Below are 17607 nucleotides of genomic sequence, written 5' to 3'. Positions count from 1 at the left end.
AAACCAAATAAGTATGTGAAAAGGAAGACTATAAAGGATTTGGGAAAGTGCAGAGAACAGAAGTGCGGAGCACCATGGGAGAGGCCTGAGGAGATTTAAAGAGTGGCAGCAGCAGAATCGGCAGAGGGTGGAGCACCATGGGAGAGGCCTGAGGAGATTTAAAAAGAGTGGCAGCAGCAGAATCGGCAGAGGGTGGAGCACCATGGGAGAGGCCTGAGGAGTTTTAAAAAGAGTGGCAGCAGCAGAATCGGCAGAGGGTAGAGCACCATGGGAGAGGCCTGAGGAGATTTAAAAAGAGTGGCAGCAGCAGAATCGGCAGAGGGTGGAGCAGCACGGGAGAGGCCTGAGGAGATTTAAAAAGAGTGGCAGCAGCAGAATCGGCAGAGGGTGGAGCAGCACGGGAGAGGCCTGAGGAGATTTAAAAAGAGTGGCAGCAGCAGAATCGGCAGAGGGTGAAGCACCACGGGAGAGGCATAAGGAGATTTAAAAAGAGTGGCAGCAGCAGAATCGGCAGAGGGTGAAGCACCACGGGAGAGGCCTGAGGAGATTTAAAAAGAGTGGCAGCAGCAGAATCGGCAGAGGGTGAAGCACCACGGGAGAGGCCTGAGGAGATTTAAAAAGAGTGGCAGCAGCAGAATCGACAGAGGGTGAAGCACCACGGGAGAGGCATAAGCAAACACCGAGAGAATTTGAGAAAGTGACATCACAGTAAATGCGGAAGATGAGCTCTGTGAGAGACCCGGAATAAAAAGGTAAGTAGATTAAGAAAAGTTAAAAATAATTGGATAAATTAATTACTTATTTCAAATCACATTAAATCCATTTACTAATAGTCAAATAAGTAAATATATAAATAAATAATCAGAGTAATTAATTAGATCTGAGGGGATAAAATAAACTAAGTAGGGAATACTAACACCAAAGGGATCTGAAATTGTATTAAATAAGAATCTGATATACATAAATGTTAAATAAATAATAAATAGGAGTTAAAAGGGTACTGAGATAAAACATATATATAACATAAGAGGCATATACGTATATAATATAAGTAGACTCTAAATAGAATGGAGGAACAGATGAGTCCCGTTGCCTGCAATTCCTGTGCCATGTGGGAACTCCAGGATGCTGAATAACCACGTGTGCAGGAAGTGCCTCCAGCTGCTCGAGTTCGAACTCAGGGTTTCTGAGCTTGAGGATCGGTTGGAAACACTGCAGGGCGTACGGGCGGCTGAGAATTTCCTGGATCGTACGTTCCAGGAGGTGGTCACCCCACAGCCACAGGGAGTTCAGGATAGTAAGTGGATGGCCATCCGGCAGGGTAGGAAGCGGCGGACAGTGCAGAAATCCTTCGGGAGTGTGACATTCACAAACTGGTTTTCAGTATTGAATACCATTGAGGGTGACGACCCCTCGAAGGAGTGTAGTCCAGAGCATGGCACCGTGGGGCAAAGAACTGCACAGGGGAGCACAACACAGTGTAGGAATGCAGTGGTTATAGGAGATTTGATAATCAGGGGGACAGACAAGTGCTTCTGCAACCACTGACCTGAGTCCCGCATGGTGTGTTGCCTACCTGGTGCCAGGGTAAAGGACATCATGGAGAGGTTGCAGAACGTTTTGAGGGGGTAGGAGGACCAGCTGGAAGTCGTGGTTTATGTGGGAGCCAATGACATAGGAAGGAAAAGGGTTGAGGTCCTGCAGTCAGAGTTTCAGGAGCTAAGGAGGAAGTTAAAAAGCAGGACCTCAAAGGTAGCAATCTCTGGACTACTCCCAGTGCCACACACTAGTGGGTATAGGAACAGTAAGATAAGACAGGTTAATGCGTGACTGCAGAGATGGCCCAGGAGGGAGGGTTTCAGATTCCTGGAGCATTGGGATCAGTTCTGGGGCTGGAGGGTCCCGTACAAGATGGACGTGTTGCATCTCAACAGAGCTGGGACCAATGTCCTCATGGGGAGGGTAAATAGTGCTGTGGGGGAGGGTTTAAACAAATTTGGCAGGGAGAGGGGCACCAGGATGAAGCAGTGGAGGGGAGAAACAAGGTACACATAGGACTGGGAGAGACAAAGAACATTAGAGTAAAAAATAGTTTAGATATAGGAAAGATCAGACAGGGAGTAAATGCGAGGAAGTCTAAAATGGGTTTGGAGTGCAAAGTTGGTGAGCTGCAGGCTCAAGTAGCCACATGGGATTATGATATAGTTGCAATAACAGAGGCCTGGCTCAAAGAAGGGGAGCATTGGGAACTTAATATTCCTGGCTACAAGGTATTCAGGAAAGATAGAGAAGGAAAAAAAGGAGGTTGGGGGGTGGGGGGTGGTGGCAGTGTGGATTAAAGAGACTATTACAGCACCTGAAAGGGATGATGTAATTGAGGGGTCAAAGACAGAATCTAATTGGTTAGAATTAAGGAACAATAACGGAGCTATTACACTACTGGGTGTATACTATAGGCCACCAAATAGTGGGAAGGAAATAGAGGAGCAAATTTTCAGGCAAATTGCAGAAAGCTGCAAGAACTATAAAATAGTGATAATGGGTGACTTCAATTATCCCAATATAATCTGGGATAGTAATAGTGTAAAGAGCAAAGAGGGGGAGGAATTCTTTAAATATGTACCAGCGAACTTTCTTGATCAGTATGTTTCCAGCCCAACAATGAAGGAAGCAGTGCTGGAACTAGTTCTGGGGAATGAAATGGGGCAAGTGGAGCATGTTTCAGTGGGGGAGCATTTGGGGAACAGTGATCATAATATCATCAGGTCTAGAGTTGTCATGGAAAATACTTAACTGGAGGAGGGCTAATTTCAGTGAGTTGAAAAGGGATCTGGCCCAGGTGGATTGGAATCAAAGATTGGCAGGCAAAACAGTAATTGAGCAATGGGAGGCCTTCAAAGAGGAGATAGCTTGGGTACAGAAGGGGATGCCCTTCCTTTTCCCACAAGGGGAAAAGGAAGGGCATCCAAAGCTGGAGCTAGGATGATTAAAGATATGGAGATTAAGATGAAACAGGAAAAGAATGCTTATGACAAATGTCAGGTTCATAATACAGTCGAGAACCAAGCCAAATACAGAAAGTACAGAGGAGAACTGAAAAAGGAAATAACAAGGGCAAAGAGAGAGTGAGCATGAGACTAGATTAGCGGCTAACATAAAAGGGAATATAAAAGTCTTTTATAAACATATAAATAGTAAAAGGGTAGTCAGAGGAAGGGTGAGGCCGATTATGGACCAAAAAAGAGATCTTCTTGTGGAGGCATGGCTGAGGTACTAAATGAATACTTTGAAACTGTCTTCACGAAAGACGAGGATACTGCCAGTGTCACAGGAAAGGAGGAGGTAGTAGAGATATTGGATAGGATGAAAATAGATAAAGAGGAGGTACTTAAAAGGTTGGCAGTACTCAAAGTAGAAAAGTCACCCAGTCCGGATGTGATGGATCCTACATTGCTGAGGGAAATAAGGATGGAAATTGCAGAGGCTCTGGCCACAATCTTCCAATCCTCATTAGATATGGGAGTGGTGCCAGAGGACAGGAGAATTGCAAATGTTACACCCTGTTCAAAAAAGAGGAGAGGGGTAAAACCGGCAACTACAGGCCAGTCAGTCTAATGTCAGTGGTGGGGATACTTTTAGAGACAATAATCTTGTACAAAATTAATTGACACTTGGAAAAGCATGGGTTAATAAATGAAAGCCAGCATGGATTTGTTAAAGGCAAATCGTGTTTGACTAATTTGATTGAGTTTTTTGATGAAGTAACGAAGAGGGTTGATGAAGGTACTGCGGTTGATGTGGTGTATGTGGACTTTCAAAAGGCGTTTGATAAAGTACCACATAATAGACTTGTTAGCAAAGTTGATGCCCATGGGTGCGTTTATACAAAATTGGCTAAGGGATAGTAAACAGAGAGTAATGGTGAACAGTTGTTTTTCAGACTGGAGGGATGTATACAGTCGGTCCTAATACTGACCCCGTTCCCCAGGGGTCGGTATTAGGACCACTGCTCTTTTTGATATATATTAATGACCTGGACTTGGGTATACAGGGCATAATTACAAAATTTGCAGATGACACGAAACTCGGAAATGTAGTAAACAATGAGGAGGATTGTAATAGACCTCAGGAGGACATAGACAGATTGGTGAAATGGGCAGACACATTTAGGTAGGAAGAATGAGGCGAGGCAATGTAAACTAAATGGTACAACTTTAAAGGAGGTGCAGGAACAGAGAGACCGGGGATAAACGTACATAAATCTTTGAAGGTGGCAGGACAAGTTGAGAGGCTGTTAAAAATGTATACGGGATGCTTGGCTTTATAAATAGAGGCATAGAGTACAAAAGCAAGTGGTTAGGCCCTAGCTGGAGTATTATGTCCAATTCTGGACACCACACTTTAGGAAGGATATCAAAGCCTTAGAGAGGGTGCAGAAGAGATTTACTTGAATAGTACCAAGGATGAGGGATTTCAATTACGTGGAGAGACTGGAGAACTTGGGGTTGTTCTCCTTAAAGGAGAGAAGGTTAAGAGGGGATTTGATAGAGGTGTTCAAAATCATGAACAGTTTTGATAGAATAAATAAGGAGTAACTGTTTCCAGTGACAGAAGGGTCGGTAACTAAAGGACACAGATTTAAAGTAGTTGGCAAAAGAACCAGAGGTGACATGAGGAAATTTTTTTTTTACTCAGCGTGTTGTTATGATCTGGAATGTACTGCCTGAAAGAATGATGGAAGCAGATTCAATAGCAACCTTCAAAAGGGAATTAGATAAATACTTGGAGGGAAAAAATTTGCAGGGCTATGGGGAAAGAGCAGGGGAGTGGGACAAATTGGATATCTCTTACAAAGAGCTGGTACAGGAATGATGAGCCAAATGGCCTCCTTCTGTGCTGTCTCATTCTATGATTCTCTGATTCTAAATGGGACTAGAGCTCTAGTTGAACACCTAGCACTGGTAGGTAAATAGCTTCCTTCTGTGTTGTAATTTCTATGATTCCATGACTGTAGCTGATATTAAAATCGAGTTGGAATTGATCACCGGTAGAAAGATAAAATTTTAAAAATCAGAAAATTGCAGACTAACTAATCTTCATGAGATCCACCCCCTAAATTTCTTAACTAGCATTATTAGCTAACCTACTTTTACATTAGATTTTAATTGATTAATTCAAAGTAGAGATATTAAACTAACCGTTATTCTCTAGGTGGATTTTTGGTTGTTGAAAATTTAGCAGTAAAATTGAGTAACTGTCTGAAAGCGCACCTAGATACCTTTCCTCAAATTGTCTTTTTTTTCTAAACCAGTGACCCGCAAACTTCAAAGATCTCTGGAGTTTGTTTCAGCTCATTGTTATCAAAGTGAAAGTATCTATATACTTATTATGACAAACGTTTCTTAAAAACACTATTGAAAACAGAAAAACCAACTCCTGAGAAGTTACGACTGGAAAGGTTTATTTTTCTTTTGGTATTTTATGTTTATGAACAACCCCAGCTATTGACTGTTTATGACCCTGACAGGCTTTTTGAGCAAAAGCTCCTCGTTACATGCAATTGTTCCTAATTGAGCAGAAAAATGACCACCCTGAGAACATAAAATCCAGATGTAGCTTCTCCACTTGTATGGTAGTGGGGCACAAGAGGTTCTAAAAATAGAATCTTTTTAGAACTGGTTTTCTCGTAAAGTTGCAAACTGGACAGAGTGTTTAAGATTCTTAATTAACTCTTTTTGTGTTAATTCGTAAACTGCTGCACTTACCGCTGCTCATTCATTTGCCTTCATTTTAACAAGAGATGTGTTTGCACTTAACACAACTTATTTACTATGCCTGTTTATCTATGATGTCTAAATATTTGGAGATATATATACCCCCAATTAACATGAATGGATTTCTCGCCAGTTGCACTCTATACACATGTGCATTGAAGTTGTTGGTGAACACCAAAACAGGTGACTGATAGATACAGTAGAATACAAAAATATGAATGCACATGCACACGAGTAGATAGACAGATTATAAATGATAAATGTGGATTGGCTTGTTAAAGTAATAATGTTAGTTGTTTTAGCAATAGGTTTCTGCAATCTGGGAAGTCCAGTAGCTGAACACGTTTATTGCTAGTCAATGTGACTAATTGTTTTCTTCGCTATGTATTTTCCATTCTAATAATAATCAGCATTGCATAATTTACTTTTGGAATAATCGCGCTGTGGAAAGCAGAGGCGGTCTTTGGATATGGGAGAATGATTTTAATGGTTGTGGATCCTTTAAATGAAGCGAGGTGTGAGTCTATATGAGTGTGTGTATGTGAGTCCTTCAGAGAGAGAAAGAGAGCCCCATGCGTTTGGAATAGGATGAACGCGTATGAGCCATGTGGCAACGACATCCACTCCTAAATGCCTGATTCTCCTATTGAAAATGAACAAAAAAGATTGCTGATTTAAGAAAATAGGGTGAATTATTCGTACAAGAAGTAAGTACCAGCCGCCTCCGTGGACATTACTTCAGTTTGTTAAATGCATTTTAAAAGCGTCTGTTGCTATTATCATTGTGGAATTAATGCTGAGCAAGGTTTTGTAGAGATGCATATTTTATTAGGCTGCATTCAGGTCGGCTTTACAGAAAATCTACTGCCTAGATGTGAAATATATTTTTCAGAAGATGGTTTTGTCCATAGTTGAGCGTTCTGAAATGTTTACGATCTTTTAAATGAACACTACCTGACAGGTTGAGAATGAGCTCTTGGCGTAATTTATTCAGAATTCCTATTAAAATGCACATTTTTCATTAATTCCGTATGAAATGTACAGCACCTTGCTTCTCGCCAACAGTATCATTAATAACTTAATATAGTGAGCACATTGAAACACGGTTTATTTTCAAGCATTTTAATTCAAATATCATTTTTTTTACTAGGGCAGGAACTTGAAAAGACTTGCGTGAGACTTACATTGTGAAGAATAAATATCAAAACATAGGCTTATCTTGTAAAACCACTCCTTAAACAATTGTTGAGACAAAGTACATCGATAGTGATAATGTACCCCACATTCATTAGTCCGGATCTGTTTAATGTGTTTTAAGCTAATTTACCTACACCTTCAAATATTAATTGTGACGTTTGTCCTTGATCGTATTGCAAATATTTTGTACATATTTAAAACTTACCATCAATGACGTAAATGGATTTTATTGCCTACAAAATAGTGAAGCAGTAAACCCTTTTAATTTTAGTTAACAGTGTTTTCATTTATTTATTTATATGTTTGTTTTTGCCCAGTGGCAGCGCCTGACTTACTAGACCCCAAATCAGCAACTCAGAATGCTAAGCCAAGGCTGTCCTTTTCTACAAAACCGACGGTTTTAACTCCAGGAGATGACAGCGACCTGAACCCAACTGTTATGAAATGGAAGACTGCCTCGGCTAATTTTCTGGTGGTGGTGCTTTATTTGATCATCGGTGCCACTGTGTTTAAAGCGCTCGAACAGCCAGCAGAAAGCTCTCAGAGGACTGCAATTATCGTTCAGAAACTGGAGTTTCTGGAAAAGCACATGTGTGTCAATTCCTTGGATCTAGAACTATTGATTCAGGTAAAAAAATTGATTATAACTTGATTAATGATTTGCATGAAAGATTATGTAATATGGCGCTATACATAAATAAAACTTGCAATAATGAGATGCTCAAACACTGAGCAACTGAGGTCTCGCATGTTGGTATAAACTCTGCATTCCATTGTTTCCTATTGTGCACTTTGTTTAATGCCATTAGGATGGGTGGAAAGAGAAACGGATGTTTGGAAAACTGTGACAATATGAAAACATTTCTGCACTGCTGATTGTAAGGTGCATTGAAATTGTAATGATAGCGTTACTACAAAGTAGCTTTGCAACGATGGTGGAATTACAGTATAACTCCGAGTCGGACCACAACCCAACTTCAGAGAGAAGTGGTGTGAGGCCCAGCTCCTCACCCAGCGTCTTACATTGCTTAGGTTTAATACTACATACTATATAACTGCAAAGCAGTGACAAATCAGGTTTAAAAAAGGTGATCAGAGGGACCCATCCATCTCCTGAGCATTTTTTAATCATGCCCGGAGTTAATATGATCTCCGAACACTTAGGCCTAGAAATTTGATAGTGCTGCACCTGTTTTTCAGGTGCAAAATGGGCACCTAAACATCCAATGTGGCAGATGGAGCTTCACCACGAGCTAGAAGTGCGGCGCCCACCATCTTGGATTTGGGCTGATTCATAGGCATCCAAGGCACATGCCAGAACTATTTAAAACGATGAGTAAAATATTCAAATTAAGGACCCATTTCTGATATTGGGTTGCCCCAGCACCAAATTCGCCACGTGATAAACTCGCGCAGCAACTCATGGTGCTAACAGGCAGGAAAGACCCATACGCAGTGCTATTTAAAGGGTGCGTCCATTACTTACAGGTTAGTTGCTGGTTTGTCATTTGAGGCTTCTAGTTAACACTTGGGCGACCTTTGTCCTGTTTTCTGACTGTGATAACTGACTACTGAGAAGAAGATTTTTCTGGTGCGGCACTGTTTTTGGTTGCCTTCAAAACAGTTGTACTGCAGTCATGGGTGGTCTGGTAGAGCTGCCTTTAGGGCTGGAGGAGGAGGGGAAGCAGCAAGGAAGACAGGAGAGAGCAGTAGTTGCTCGCAGAAGAGGGAGGAGGAGGGCACTGCACAGGAAGTCAAACTCACAGTGGGTCTTCAAGAAGCACTTCTATATGAACTTCTGGGAGGATCAATGTCTCAGTTGCTTTCACCACAAAGGATGCTGTCACTGAGATATGTCACGTGCTGCAGTCACAACTCAAGCCTCACACTAGGGCATAGTCAGCATTGCCTGTGGCTGTCAAGGTCACTGTGACCCTTAACATTTATTCCAAAGGCTACTTTCAGGCTGGAGCATGTGACATTTTAAAAAATTCGTTCATGGGATGTGGGCGTCGCTGGCGAGGCCGGCATTTATTGCCCATCCCTAATTGCCCTTGAGAAGATGGTGGTGAGCCGCCTTCTTGAACCGCTGCAGTCCGTGTGGTGAAGGTTCTCCCACAGTGCTGTTAGGTAGAGAGTTCCAGGATTTTGACCCAGCGACAATGAAGGAACGGCGATATATTTCCAAGTCGGGATGGTGTCTGACTTGGAGGGGAACGTGCAGGTGGTGTTGTTCCCATGTGCCTGCTGCCCTTGTCCTTCTAGGTGGTAGAGGTCGCCGGTTTGGGAGATGCTGTCGAAGAAGCCTTGGTGAGTTGCTGCAGTGCATCCTGTGGATGGTATGCACTGCAGCCATGGTGCGCAAGTGGTGAAGGGAGTGAATGTTTAGGGTGGAGGATGGGGTGCCATTCAAGCGGGCTGCTTTGTCCTGGATGGTGTTGAGCTTTTTGAGTGTTGTTGGAGCTGCACTCATCCAGGCAAGTGGAGAGTATTCCATCACACTCCTGACCTGTGCCTTGTAGATGGTGGAAAGGCTTTGGGGAGTCTGGAGGTGAGTCACTCACTGCAGAATACCCAGCCTCTGACCTGCTCTTGTAGCCACAGTATTTATGTGGCTGGTCCAGTTAAGTTTCTGGTCAATGGTGACCCCCAGGATGTTGATGGTGGGGGATTCGGCGATGGTAATGCTATTGAATGTCAAGAGGAGGTGGTTAGACTCTCTCTTGTTGGAGATAGTCATTGCCTGGCACTTGTCTGGCGCGAATGTTACTTGCCACTTATCAGCCCAAGCCTGGATGTTTTCCAGGTCTTGCTGCATGCGGGCACGGACTGCTTCATTATCAGGAAAATCTTCCAGTTTGCAGCGTATTTCAGGGAGGTCACCGGGACACTACACCAGGAGGAATACTTAAATCTCATTGCCCATGGATAGAGCAAAGCAGAATGAGAGAGTATGCTTGGCAGGCTTCCCCAGGGTCCAAGGTTTAATAGACTGCATTCACATGGAGGCCTGGCGTGCTCCCCATCACTTGCCTTGCATCTTTGTTAATAGAGAGGAATTCCACTCCCTCAATGGCCAGTTGGTTTGTGACCACAGGCAGCACATCATGCAGGTCTGCACCCAGTATCCTGATGGCAGTAATGATTCATTTATCCATCACCAGTCCTCTGTTCCATCTTTGTTTCAACCAGGCTGTCAGATCACAGGCTGGCTACTGGGCGATAAGAGCTAGCCCCTTCACACATGGCTCGTGACTCCTGTTAGGAACCCGGGCACAGCTGCAGGGCTGGCTTACATACTGCCACCAAAAACGTCATTGAGCAGTCAATTGGCGTGCTGAAGCAACGCTTCCACTGCCTGGACTGTTCGGGAGGAGCTTTGCAGTACAGACCTGAGTGGGTATCCAGATTTGTGGTAGTCTTCTGCATGCTCGATGACTATGTCATCATGGGGGACCAGCCTTTACCACCACCTGGGCAGCAAGAAGTTCAGCAGGAGGAGGAGCAGGAAGAGGAGGAGGAGGAGCAGGATGAAGAGGAGGAAGAGCAGAAGCGACATCGGACATCATAGTATCTTGCTGCTAGAGCTCTCAGACACCAGCTCATCGAAGAGCGCTTCATGTGAACCACCCCTTCCATCCCAAATACACCACATACACAATCCTTATCACCATCGACCTTATTACCACCATCCGATTGCCTTCCTTCAGTCCAGCCTTATGGGTGTTGCCCTCACTTCTCTACAAATATAAACATCAACACAAAATTCAGAACCAAAAATAAATTTATCAAACAACTCCACTCCATCTCTATCTAACAGTTAACAGAAATAGTTATGAATCACCCTTGTGCAAGCCATTAGCGCCTGTCTTTTTGCTCACTTACCTATCCTAGTGCTCCCACAAGGTGTTTCCCCAGTGGCTAGAGCTTGAGAAGTGGAAAGCTGCTGAGCTTCAATTGAGAACACTTCAGATGACCATGGTGTGTAACCTCATGCAGCTCTGGGTCTTGAGGGCCTGGCTGTGGACTGCAGAATCTCGCTGTGCAGAGGCTTGCTGGCAGGATGTCCAGTGCACCTTGCTTTTCCTGATGCATGCCCATCAGCCTTCTTTGGTAGCCCTTTTTTTGGGCGCGATCCAATTTCTAGGCCCGAAACATTAACTGTTGGGTGAGCTCTTTCTCCTGGCAGCAGTTCCAGCCAGTCTGTGTAAATAGGGTACTACCTAGCTGGAACCAGTACTGCAGCTACAACTGGTAGCTCCAGTGTAAAAGGTGCATACGGTTATTTAGCTGTTACATTGACACTATTTTCTGACTTACTTTTCTGTTGTTTATTATAACCAACTAAGGAGTCATAATGCCCCCTTGATTTACCAGTGCACCAGTGAATGAATGGAGATTGTTAGTTTTATAACATTATATCAACAGCAAGGAAACACCTATTTAAATTTAGTATCAGTGTAGTAGGTGGAATGAATCAAAACCCAAATTTATGCTGCTCCAAGCAGCAGTTTTTGTGATCAGTACTATGCTATTAAGCAGTAAATATGGCAGACTTACAGAGGAGGCAGGAGCACATTCATGACCTACTTTGTGGAATTGAAATTGAGAGTTTAGGTTTTGATTTCCTTTCCTTGGCCAGTGATAAATCTGTACATGGACTGGTACATCTTTGTATTTGTGTCAAGTCATAGAGATGAATGTTCATACAAATGCCACAGTGCATTGCTTAGTCAAATGTTGCATTTGGGGTTCAGGCAACAACAACAACAGCTTGCATTTATTATGTGCCTTTAACATCGTAAAATGTCACAAGGTGCTTCACCGGAGCATAATCAGACAAACCATAGAATTATAGAAATTTAAGGCACAGAAGGAGGCCATTCGGCCCATGGTGTCTGTGCTGGCCGGAAAAGAGCTATCCAGCCTAATCCCACTTTCCAGCTCTTGGTCTGTAGCCTAAATAAATGGTCCGTAATAAACTGACAAAAGCTAAATAAGGAGTCATTCGGATATATGACCAAAAGCTTGCTCTAAGAGGTAGGTTTTAAGGAGAGAGAGATGGAGAGGCAAAGAGATTTAGGGAGGGTATTCCAGAGCTTAGGGTCTAGACAACTGAAGGCACGGTCACCATTGGTGGGGCAAAGGAAGTCACGGATACAAAAGAGGCCAGAATTGGAGGAAGGCAGAGTGCTCGGAGGGTTGTAGGGCTGGAGGAGGTTACAAAGGTAGGGAGGGGCGAGGCCATGGAGTGATTTGAACATAAAGTTTAGAATTTTAAATTTGAGGCGTAGCTGGGCTGGGAGCCAATGTAGGTCAGTGAGCACAGGAGTAATGGGTGAACGGGACTTGGTGCGAGTTAGGATACGAGCAGCAGAGACAGTCTAGTAAATTTCCATTTAATGAATGTTCAAGGTGGTGGCTAGTCACTTCTGAGGAGAAGTGAGACATACTGGTGTGTGTGTTTATATATGTGGGATTGTTAAACTCAGTCATATTGACATTGAATTTGAATTTAAAAACTAAAGAGATGAATAATTAACAAAGTGATAAATTAAAAAAAAATTTTTCAAGTCAAACATAATTAATTTGTGACTTTAATGTTTGTGAGTTATTTAATCCAACAAATGGCATTCATTATCTGTCAATTTTTGTTGAGAAACCTGTGATAGAATCATAGAATCATAGAAGTTTACAACATGGAAACAGGCCCTTCGGCCCAACATGTCCATGTCGCCCAGTTTATACCACTAAGCTAGTCCCAATTGCCTGCACTTGGCCCATATCCCTCTATACCCATCTTACCCATGTAACTGTCCAAATGCTTTTTAAAAGACAAAATTGTACCCGCCTCTACTACTGCCTCTGGCAGCTCGTTCCAGACACTCACCACCCTTTGAGTGAAAAAATTGCCCCTCTGGACCCATCTCCCCTCTCACCTTAAATCTATGCCCCCTCGTTATAGACTCCCCTACCTTTGGGAAAAGATTTTGACTATCTACCTTATCTATGCCCCTCATTATTTTATAGACTTCTATAAGATCACCCCTAAACCTCCTACTCTCCAGGGAAAAAAGTCTCAGTCTATCCAACCTCTCCCTATAAGTCAAACCATCAAGTCCCGGTAGCATCCTAGTAAATCTTTTCTGCACTCTTTCTAGTTTAATAATATCCTTTCTATAATAGGGTGACCAGAATTGTACACAGTATTCCAAGTGTGGCCTTACTAATGTCTTGTACAACTTCAACAAGACATCCCAACTCCTGTATTCAATGTTCTGATCAATGAAACCAAGCATGCTGAATGCCTTCTTCACCACCCTATCCACCTGTGACTCCACTTTCAAGGAGCTATGAACCTGTACTCCTAGATCTCTTTGTTCTATAACTCTCCCCAATGCCCTACCATTAACGGAGTAGGTCCTGGCCCGATTCGATCTACCAAAATGCATCACCTCACATTTATCTAACAATATTTGAACCATATAAATCTCACAAAGAAATTCATATAATGTTAATAAGATGGCACATTGATACATTTGTTGTTACATCATTTAAAGTTTTTTTTTGGTGAGCATTGTCTTAAGGCTCCCTAAACTGTTATAGAATTACAGGCCATTAGCTGAATATTTTTTGACATGTGACAAATATAGAATCTACACTCTCAAAATGCAGAAAGCTCTCAGCAATGAATGAGTTTATGAATCATCACTGTACTGAAAAACTATATGGCTCTTTTCACATTCCAGCTGTTGAAACATTTGATAATAACTTTTTAGCCTTCCCACATATATGGAACAAGTGTCTACAGTTCCCAAATGTGTATCTGTTATATGTTACAGATGATTATTCATTGTCCTCTATTTATATTAAATGTATATCTGGGAACTATAAAGTTATTTGTCATCAATGGTGACAACTAGCATTACTTTTGGACTAGTCTTTCAGTTTACTGAGTATTAAATATTACATTTTTCAAATCTAAAATAAATTAAAAATTATTAAAATATGTTAACGTATTGCAACCCCTTCTCCTTTCCTTGGCTGAACAATTTATATTAATATAAAAATTCAAAGATGTAGTGCACAGTGTGTCACATCATGGAGCTTACATCCTGGAGAGTAGGAGGTTTAGGGGTGATCTTATAGAAGTCTATAAAATAATGAGGGGCATAGATAAGGTAGATAGTCAAAATCTTTTCCCAAAGGTAGGGGAGTCTATAACGAGGGGGCATAGATTTAAGGTGAGAGGGGAGAGACACAAAAGGGTCCAGAGGGGCAATTTTTTCACTCAAAGGGTGGTGAGTGTCTGGAACGAGCTGCCAGAGGCAGTAGTAGAGGCGGGTACAATTTTGTCTTTTAAAAAGCATTTGGACAGTTACATGGGTAAGATGGGTATAGAGGGATATGGGCCAAGTGCAGGCAATTGGGACTAGCTTAGTGGTATAAACTGGGCGACATGGACATGTTGGGCCGAAGGGCCTGTTTCCATGTTGTAAACTTCTATGATTCTATGATTCTATCCATGATTCTTGACATGCTGTGTAGACCATTCCGTCGAACATGGACCAAGCGGTCAGCTCCTTCAACACGACAGTGGCGCCCACCATGATGGAGCCTCTGTTTACAACTCTGACAACTTCCATGGCAGCTCACACTGCTGGTCATGGAAGCTCAGACTTCTGTCATTTTGACTCTGGGGTCCAGTGTGGACAGGGGCTTCCAGAGTGTCACAACACTCTTGCACTCTGTTCTTGCGCAGAGCCGTAGGAGCGTTGAGGCTCATCCCTGGGAGAGTGGCCTTGGTTCCTAGGGAGAGGCACCTGCTGACCTCTTTCAGGGCGACACCATGTTTGCGTCCCTACCATCCACTCCACCAATGTCCTTGCTACAGCCATCTGGACCAGACTGCCCCAGCCCATGCCGAGATGCTGCAATCTGTAGACGGGAAGAGCTTGAGGTCATCTACCACGACTATCTGAAGTGTCCTCAATGGAAGCTCAGCAGCCTTCCACCTCCAAAGCTTCAGCCACTGGTGATACACCTTGTAGAAGCACTAGATTTTGAGGCACTGCCTGACTTAAATTTGGCAGGCGAGCTGAGGCCTCACGATTGGGCTGGGGCAGCCGCCAGCAAGGTAAGTTGGGGTTTGCGATTATGGAGGGTGGGTTTCCTGGGGCAGAGCGGCCCAGATTATTTTTGTGGCCCCAGCGGAGCACTCCCAGGGGGGCCCACAAAAACAATTCGATACTTAACTTTGGCTGATCTCTTTGGTTCCGACCAAAAATGGCAATCAGGGTCCTATTTATGTCATAAGACCCCAATATCAATATTAAAAGAGGCCTATCGCCTGTTTTGTTGTAATGTTTGTGTTTGTGTGTTGTAACCTGCAAATTGGTTGCATTTGTGCCCACTATTAAGTGCTGCTTAGATGAGCGAGTAGCATTTGTGGATGGTTACATAGCAAACTATGAGCTGCAGGAGTTGCAATTAAACCTGATGGATCTGCATCAATGCCAGGGGTCACTGTTACTGCAATTAGTGAGTTCATTGCTTTCAGACGTTGCACTTACTATTATTGGTGCAGATCTACATGCTGCTGATGACTGCCAACTGGCTGCTATTATGTTGCTCCATGTATATCACTGCTGATCTGTGTAAGCATAGAACAAAGGGCATCGATGAGCTTTCAGGGTCCCTTCGTCATGGTTATCTTTTAATGATTTTTCAAGTAAGGCTGAAGCTAACCAGAATGTATGATGAGGGTTTGTACCCCAAAGTCTCTATTAGCAATGGAAGCATTCAGATGAGATGCTCTGACATTGCCTTTGGTTTTCATAACCTAGGTTTCCATTGTAGATGCCATTAGTATTGCAACTTGCTTAATGCATGCAACTATTGCTCTAGGACATCACTTTTGTGGAGAAAGTTGTGCATATCTAGCTGTTAAACTTCATTAAACCATCCAGGCAACCTTCCATTGCTGAAGTTAAGGAGATAAATGACTCTGCAATATGTGCTACTGCTGTAACACCTGTGAAAACAGGCCCATGAAGATCTGTATCCATGTATAACTCAGGGGCACTGAGCATGATAGGTCTATGTCCTGTACCAGCTATCCCCTCATCAACCACCGTCACTGCTACTCCTCCTTCACCAGTGTTTGGTGCCTCACTACCATGTGCTTCCTCATCAACACCATTATGTACTTCTTCCATGATGTGTCAATCTGTGCTGGTGCCTGATGCAAGTGGGGGTAGTGAAAATTGGTGCCAAACTATGTTTTTGGGAGTGGTCCACTGGATTCTGTAAAGAGAACAGATGGCACACTAAGAGTGCATAAATGCACTTATCTACTTTGATACTACATTATCAATGCGTGCCCTATTATGCTGTTGTGAACAATTAGTGTGTGTTGTTTCCGTGTGTGTGCTTGTCTATGGACATGCTAATATAACCTCAACATCTTCTAAAATTGTCCTTCCAAAAAAACAACCATAATTTCCTCACATTTGCTCAATGTGTGGGCTCGCCTACCTGTTTTCTGCTGTGCCCTTCTGTTATTTGTCCATTTTGCCTTTATGCATTAGAGCAGCGGAAACTGCAAATGTTGGAAATCTGAAATAAAAAGAGAAAATGCTGCGAATACACAGGAGGTCTGCCAGTATCTGAAAACAAATGATAGGCTAAAGTTTTGAGTAGGGGCCCTTCCACAGACATTTAAAAGGAAGACAGCCAAGTCCCTTTATATATTTGAAAAGGAAAAACTTGCAGGGCTTTGGGGAAAAGCAGGGAAGTGGTACTAATTGGATACTTCTTTCAATGAGCCGGCACAGGCACGATGAGCCAAATGGCCTCCTTCTGTGCTGAATGGTTTTCTGATTCTGTAGAACTAACCATAAAATAGAAGAGGGCAGAACAACAGAGAAATGTTGCTAATCAAATATAACTACTAACACAAAGATGTAGCTAATGTGTTTAAAAGCCTGTGAATGGTATTTTTCTGAAAAGTGAAAAGTTAGGCTATGAAAAAGCATTAGTGTAAGGGGTTTCTTTTTTTTACTGTTTCTCGGGCTTATAATAGGTCAGCCAGTTATGTTTTCCTGAGCTGCCCTGCCCGCAGTGCGGTTGCGAATTGCTTACCCCTTCCTGATTCTGAGCTGAGGACTTATCGAGTGGTAACAAAGACAGACAAACAGACCAGTGGATTGGTACAAGGAAAACCAATGTTTATTAATAAGAAAACTAAAACTACAAGGTAAACAGTATAATACAGAAGATAAAGAAATCGCTATGGATGTAATACAGTCTTACACTTATCGGGTTGAAAGAAACGGACACATCGAGGGAAAATTCTAAAATCACAAGTTTAGCAATATCCCTTAACCCCCAACCTTACACTTATGCTAGGTTGTCTTGTGGCGGCCAGAAAATTAATGCTCACCGGTGAAAACAGATGAAAAGGCCTGGCCCCTGTGCCTGCTGTTGCCGTCGACATGTGGTTGCGAGGTTTACTGAATGGCCTTCCTTCTTAGGTGCTCGCAGACAGACAGGACAGGGCCAAGAGGCGAAGAGAGAAGAGCAAGAGAGAGAGATACTGGGCAGCCCCAGTTATACCCTCTTGGTAACAGGTTTT

General features: G+C 42.9%; 1 protein-coding gene across 3 annotated transcripts in view; it reads left to right on the top strand.

Annotated features, from left to right (window-relative positions):
* The first annotated feature begins 7290 nt into the window (after nt 1-7290).
* Nucleotides 7291-17607, top strand: part of LOC137324186 (potassium channel subfamily K member 2-like) — a 138634-nt gene continuing 128317 nt past the window's right edge. For 2 of the 3 annotated variants that reach the window (XM_067988324.1, XM_067988323.1), the window contains exon 1: nt 7294-7599. In XM_067988324.1, coding sequence (XP_067844425.1) covers nt 7411-7599 — 189 coding nt within the window. In that variant the 5' untranslated portion in view covers nt 7294-7410. Of the gene's footprint in view, nt 7600-17607 lie in introns of all 3 variants that reach the window. The other variant, XM_067988321.1, reaches the window with a different exon arrangement.

The sequence above is a fragment of the Heptranchias perlo genome, chromosome 8, assembly GCF_035084215.1.
Source record: "Heptranchias perlo isolate sHepPer1 chromosome 8, sHepPer1.hap1, whole genome shotgun sequence".
In the NCBI taxonomy this organism is placed as follows: domain Eukaryota; kingdom Metazoa; phylum Chordata; class Chondrichthyes; order Hexanchiformes; family Hexanchidae; genus Heptranchias; species Heptranchias perlo.
This window is presented reverse-complemented; position numbering and strand designations above follow the sequence as displayed.